This window comes from Gossypium hirsutum, chromosome D09 (genome assembly GCF_007990345.1).
Source record: "Gossypium hirsutum isolate 1008001.06 chromosome D09, Gossypium_hirsutum_v2.1, whole genome shotgun sequence".
NCBI classification, from domain to species: Eukaryota; Viridiplantae; Streptophyta; class Magnoliopsida; order Malvales; family Malvaceae; genus Gossypium; species Gossypium hirsutum.
Window position 1 is genome coordinate 12,156,576 of NC_053445.1, and position 7,667 is coordinate 12,164,242.

General features: G+C 34.6%; 1 protein-coding gene across 1 annotated transcript; it reads left to right on the forward strand.

Moving 5' to 3' along the window:
• The first annotated feature begins 1,473 nt into the window (after positions 1-1,473).
• On the forward strand, positions 1,474-2,760 carry LOC107892730 (uncharacterized). The gene has a single exon (XM_016817784.1). The coding sequence runs from the start codon at positions 1,474-1,476 to the stop codon at positions 2,758-2,760; it is 1,287 nt and encodes a 428-aa protein (XP_016673273.1).
• Positions 2,761-7,667: the final 4,907 nt, after the last annotated feature.

The following is a 7,667-nucleotide window of genomic DNA, read 5'->3' on the forward strand; positions in this document are numbered from 1 at the left end:
CATTATAAAATTCTGAATTACGAGTAGAACTTCTTGCAAGACGCAATGAACAGTGCCAAGAGCAGCTTCATCATTTTCAAAATCAAATTAGAGATAGAGATTACATTATGGGAGAAGCTGTGACTCAAGTGCGGGAAGTGGCTGATCATTTGCAAACCTTAGCGGTCCAGGCCGATATAATAAGTTTGAAATATGAATCGGAATCAAGTCGGGGTCGAGAGTTAGCTTGGATCCTTAGGAGAGTTAAGGCTTTAAGCATAAAGGCAAAGCCGTATATGTAATCCACTTTACGTAAAGAAATTTATTTTCTAGTCAAGTATTTCTAATGAAATTGAATTAGAATCAATGCCTTTTTGCATCCATTCATTTTGCATCGCATTTTATCATATGCATTAAAGTTTCAAAAAAAGGCCCTAATTCATTAAAACTATGACAGTTATCCTGGAACATCCTTACGGCACAAGAAAGAAGACAAAAGTAATGGATCAAGGGTTAGAAAGGTTGGAACAAATGCAAAAAGAAATGCAAGATAAGATGCAAGAACAATTGGATAAAATCCAACAAGATGCGCTGGAATCCTAAAGAACTGTGATGAGCCAACTGGCATAATTATTGGCTGATAAAGGAAAGAGCCCTGTAATCAATTTGGGAGATGATCAGGAGGACCCTGTTTATCCTCTAGGTTTTGCCCCAACGAACACTCAGGCACAACTGGATATGTGTTCACATGGAGTGCGTGATCACATTAGACCTCAATGCCAAGTCAGCGCCTCGGCACCGATGAACTTCCAGACAGGCTCGGGTTCCAACCCAAGAGATAATCCAACAAACCCTATTGTCCCTGATCTAGACGATGTAGCGGAAGTAGAGAAGGCAAAGGTGGGTTTACCGAAGCAACTTGAAGATATGTGTAGGTGGTTAGAGGAAAAGTTCCAAACAATGGAAAGTGTTGATTACCGTTGCAAGATCGATGCCAAAGACTTGAGCTTGGTCCCTAACTTAGTTCTCCCGCTTAAGTTTAAAATGCCAGAATTTGAGAAGTATAACGGGACTAGCTGTCCTGAAGCCCATATCACTATCTTCTTTCGGAGGATGACGGGATATATCAACAATGATCAATTGTTAATTCACTGTTTCCAGGAAGTTTGATCGGAGCTGCGACCAAATGGTATAACCAGGTGGGTCGAGCCCAAATTTGCTTATGGAAAGATTTGGCACAAGCCTTCATGAGACAATATAGCCACGTAGCGGACATGACACCCGATAGGATCATGCTACTAAACATGGAGAAGAAACAGAATGAAAGCTTTAGGCAGTATGCCCAGAGATGGAGAGAAGTGGCAACTCAAGTCCAACCACCTCTTCTGGAAAAAAACCACAATGCTTTTCATCAATACTTTAAAGGCCCCGTTCATCACTCATATGTTGGGAAGCGCCACTAAGAGCTTCTCAGATATAGTGATGACCGGTGAAATGATTGAAAATGCAGTAAGAAATGGTAAAATAGATGCGGGGGAAAACTTTAAAAGACCGACTTCGAGGAAGAAAGAAGGCAAGGTAAATAATGTGAGTACATACAACAAGGGATTTTCAAAGCCAATCACTATTGGTTCACCAAGGATGGTAGCTACCAGTCATCAATGCCCTCCAAGGCAGGAGTCCAGTTCGAGGTCAGAAAAACCCCAGTTTACACCTATCTCGATAACGTATAGAGAGTTGTACCAAAATCTATTTAATGCACATGTGGTATCTCTTTTTTATCTAAGACCCATGCAACCCCCGTTCCTTAAGTGGTATGACACAAACGCTCAATGCGAATATCATGCAGGGATAACGGGGCATTCGATTGAGAATTGTACTGCATTTAAGAAGGTGGTCGAAAGACTCATCAAAATGGATATTGTAAAATTAGATGACCCCTCCGGTCCAAATGTAGCAGGAAACCTGTTGCCCGATCATACGGATAAAGGGGTAAATGCGATAGCCGAGGGTGGAAGTAAGAGAATTAAGGCAGATGTGATGGAGGTAAGAACCCCATTGAAATGTGTTTGGGAACAGATGGTATGTAGGGGTCTAATCACTCAAGATTTAGATGAAAGGCCTAAAGGGGCAGGAATATACTGTGAGTTCCATGCCAAGAAAGGTCATAATATCCAAGAATGTGTAGAGTTCAAGACCATGGTGCAAAATCTGATGGACAATAAAGAGATAGAGTTTTATGAAGAATTCAAGGAATTTGAAGAAAGAGAGATCTGCGCCTCAGAGGAAGGACCCATAGAAAGGTTCCAGATGGTCAATCACCCAGTGGTGATTATTTCACAGCCAATGAGCAATGAAGCAGGGATACAAATACCACCGAAAGTCATAATCCAAAAACCAGTACCCTTTTCCTATAAGGATAACAAAAAGGTTCCTTGGAATTATGACTATAACGTGACAATACCAGGAGAGGGGAACCCGATAAATGTTTCAGAAAAGAGTAATGATGATGGATTCAACACACGTAGTGGAAAGCGTTACGATCCAGCAACTTCAAAAACAGAGCCTGCAAAAGGAAAAGCCTTGGTGGTCGAACGAAAGAAGGAAAAGGCGGTCCTAACTGAATCACCTGTCAACGAGCTAGTAACGGAGAATGAAGTTAGGGAGTTTCTAAAGTTCTTAAAACATAGTGAATACAGTGTCGTAGAGCAGTTACATAAACAACCAGCTCGTATCTCGGTACTAGTGTTACACCCTGACCCGCGTTCATTTCCAGATTAGAGTTACGAGGCATTACTAAACAAAGCACACATCCGAACAATTTACAAGTACACATAAACAAGTCTCTTAAATCAATGAAATTTTAAATCATAAAGCTAACATAAACTCTTTATAATTTATTCCATATTTTAAAACGAACATATATATAGTCACATAAATCATAAGCAAAAATATCAAATAAATCAAAAATCACTTTTTCATAATCGGCACATCATGCGTTTACATTCAATAACTTACATTGACTGAATTTAATAGACTTATCATTATATTTCTATATACAACTTAGTCATTAAAATTCAAATAACAAAACCAATTTACTTAAAACACGTATACCCTTCTAGTTTTATTATAACACAAGTCACTATTCAAATGGTCAAACCCAAATACAAAAGCTGAAAATAAACTTGCTAATTCATATGTTTTAGTAAATAACTATTTTCATTCAACTAAATTACATGGCACGCAATTAATATTACATAGTACCGAACTAAAATATATTGTTCCAAAATTAGCAATTTATAACAAACTCATCACTAATATATATAACATGTCCGTATGTAAGTAGGCTTAATACACTAATCATAATTAGTTCATTATGTATATATTAAACACTTATTAACCTATTACAAGATTATGCATGTGTGTATTCCAAATGGGTTATTTCCGAACATCCATATTTCATTATCACTACAAAACTAATTAAGACATATTCGGTCATTATAACACTCAAACCATAGCATATTTATGTTTTCTTAATATTCTCCAAAACACATACTTATCAATATAAATATGAACACCAAAACTGAATCATATAATCACTTACATTTTCAAATCAAACATAATTTAAATACACCACATGTATATACAAAATTTCTAAATACCTAATTATCACATAACATAATCTTAATTCAACTAACATCCAATATTAATCTTATTGCCGAAACACATAACTAAATATCACCTTTTTATTCAACTTATATCACAAGACTTTAATATCTAACATAAATCAAATTTATCACATACATGTAACTTGAAAATCTCATTCAAATGCAAGCTCAAATCATGATCAAATGTAGTCAAATTCAAGCATAAAAATTAAACACATCAAGCACCCATTCAAAAACACATAAAACCCAATTTAAACAAAATGATCATGCACAAGCCATTTTTAAACCAAACCGAACACAAGCATGGAAATTAAACCATTTTCGCATGGCTATTTATATATTATGATCCAAAACTAACCAAAACATAATCAAGCCTATACATGCCATAAGATCGAGTTCAACTTTAACAAAATACCAAAAGAAGTCAATAGTGTGATAGACTATGCTGATGATCTCCGAGCTCGTAACGCGGCTCCCAAAATCTATAAAACAGAGGTAAACAAAAACACACACAGTAAGCTATTAAAGCTTAGTAAGTCATAAGAAAAAATTCATATATATATATACTAATACTTATTCCATCATTAAGTTAAAATAAACCAAATATTCTAATATTTTGTACCATATAACAATTTAATAAAAATCACATTGTATTTTCATATAAACAAACCATATGGCCAAATACACATAAATATTTCGCAAAGCCAAATTTTCAACAAATCATTATGCCAAAACATGCTTATATTCAAATGGTTAACTCATACTCGATATTTCATTTGAAACTATTATCAATTTAAAATAATCAACTTACCTTAACACTAATTAAGTAAATGGCTAACACATGCCTGAATAATTTAGCTTTCTTAACACATTTATTTGCTTTTACTATTTTTCACATAAGATTTATAGAACATAGAACCTTGTATAAAACACCGGCATAAAGCCTGCTAGGCACAAAGCCCGATACATTTCACCGGCACAAAGCCTGCTAGACATAAAATCTGAAGTAATTCACCGACATCAAGTCTGCTAGGCATTAAGCCTAAAAATCTCAGATACAAGGATGATCTTTCGTATAATTCTTTATGTTTACATAAGTCTTACACAATAACCGTATCTCTGTAAGAATTGAATTATATTCAATTCTTCATAGCAAACAAACATTCGAACCACATATGTATAATTTACAACATTAAAATTCAGCTCAAAGAATTTGTAACCTATATTCGAACCACATATGTATGTAAAATTCATACATTAAATTCAGCTCAAAAACTTGGTAACCTATATTTGAACCACATATGTATATAAAATTCATACATTAAATATAGCTGAAGAACTTTAAATATATATATTCGAACCATATGTGCATATACATATAATTCATAATATTATGTTCAGCTCAAAGAACTTATATCATACATTCAAACTTTATACATATAATTCATAACTTTAATTTCAACTCAAGAAATTAAATCTTACATTTGAAATACTTATCCATATAAATTCTACTATTAGTTTCATATCATTGAACTTAAAGCATACTTTAGCTAATATACATATAATTTATACCATTAATATCAACCTCCCAAAATCAATTTCAATGTTCGGCTATCACATAAAAAAATCACTAAGTTTTATTCAATTTATATTCTTTTAGTTCCAGCTTACTAAATGTATGACAGATATATTTATATAAATTCCAATTTTATAACATTTAAATTGCTATTAGACTTACCTCGGATAGTGAAAAATTGAAATCGGATAATTAATCGACGATTTTGGTTTTTCCCCGATCTAGCTCCGATTTCTTTGGTTCTTGATCTAAACATATACAAAATGAGCTAGTTTAAATATTATTAACTTCAATTTAATCCAAAAACACATAAATGGAAAATTACAAATTTGCCCTTAACATTTTACATTTTTCACAATTTAGTCCGAATTACACAAAACACAAAACATTCAAATTTTGACTATACTATGGTTAGGCTGAAACTTCATTATACTCATACAAGTCTATGCATTTCAATTATTACTTATTTTAGTCCCTCAAAAATTTATTTTCACAATTTAGCCCTAAATACTCAAATTTATCAAAAATTCCAAAACAAAACATGTTAATCTAACACATATATTTCATATTTCATCAACTAACATCATAAAACTCAAACATCCATCAATGGCACATTTCAAAATCATCATCAATTCACAAAATTGAAGCATGGGTTTTGAAGAACACAAAACAACGATATCAAAAACGTAAAAATTATCAAAAACCGAACAAAGAACTAACATTAATCAAAATTCAAAATGGTCGAACCCTTAGCTTGTTCTTTCCTTTTTCTTTTCTTTTACATTCGGTTAGTAGAAACAAAAAAATGATAATGGCTTTTTAACTTATGTTTGTTTGTTTTTATTATAATAACTTTATAATATATTATTTATTATTATAACCTTTATAATTATTATAAAAACTATATAATATATACATAGTGCCGTCCATTCATTAATTCAATGGAAAAATTGCAACATGAAACCTTCATATTAAAAGAACAACGACTATTTGGCCCTTCTAAAAATAACCACTAAATTTTTATTTTATGCGATTAAGCCCAATTCTCAAATTAAGCACTCAAACAATAAAATTAATTCACGAAACTTTCACACATATAAATTCACACATAATAAACACAGAAAAAAAATATTAAAATATTTTTCAGACTCAGATGTGTGGTTTCGAAGCCACTGTTCCGATTTGGGTCAAAATCGGGCTATTACAACTAGTGTTACTCTTAAGCTCGGAGGTACATCGCAGCGCGTTAATGAAAGTATTAAATGAAACTTACGTCACTAATGACATCTCTGTGAACAAGTTAGACCGTTTGGTTGGTAACATAAGCGCTGATAACTTTATTTTCTTTAATGATGATAAAATACCGCCGAGAGGCATGGGATCGACCAAAGCTCTGCACATTACAACCCGCTGCAAGGGGTATACGTTGCCAGGGGTACTAATTGATAATGGATCAACCCTAAAGGTCTTACCCTTATCTACCCTGAATAGGTTGCCCGTGGACAGCTCGCACATGAAAACATGCCAGAACATAGTGAGGCGTTCGATGGTACTGAAAGAAGAGTAATGGGAAGGATTGAAATACCCCTCCTAATCGGCCCAAGCACGTATGAGGTAGATTTCCTGGTAATGGACATCAAGCATTCTTACAATTGTTTGTTAGGAAGACCTTGGATTCATTCAGCATGAGCAGTACCTTCATCGTTGCACCAAAAGTTGAAGCTGGTAACAGAGGGTCGGCTGGTGACAATCAATGTAGAGGAGGACATCATTGCGGCTGTAACTAGTGACGCACCTTATATAGGGACAGAAGAATAAGCAATTGAATGTTCATTCCAATCTTTGGAATTTGTAAACGCAACCTTCATTGTTGAAGGGAATAAGATCCCCACACCCAGAATATCCAAAACAACGAGGATGAGCTTACAAATGATGGCTGGAAGAGGGGCTCTACCTAGAAAAGGACTTGGGAAATACCTCCAAGGGAGAATGGAGGTACCCAGATTGGTGGACAAACGAGACTGCTTTGGCTTGGGATATAGGCCAGATGCAAGGCAAAAGAGGAAAGAGGTGGAGAGGAAGTAGGAAAGAAGAAAGGCACGTTTGAGTGGGGAGGAAACAAAATGGGAACCCATGACATTCCCCCACATATCCAAAACATTCGTGTCAGGGGGAACTATTCACCCTTAACGAAGGACGTCAAGAAAAGGAACTGCAGAAGGGATGTTAGGGGATCTAAGCATTAATGTCATATACGAGGAAGAAATTGGATAAGAGAATTCATCAGGCATTCGCCCTTATGAGCCGGGAAGCGTTCTAAATAATTGGACTGCCGAGAAGATCCCTGTAACTTTTAAAGTCAATTCAGAGTAATATTCAGAACACACTTGTTGCTCTGAGCCTGGGAGTAACAAGAATCTTTTGTAAAAGGTATATGTCTAAAA

Bases quoted from the DNA above. Each gene is read 5' to 3' on its own strand.
- LOC107892730 (XM_016817784.1), top strand. From the start codon at position 1,474: ATGATTGAAAATGCAGTAAGAAATGGTAAAATAGATGCGGGGGAAAAC.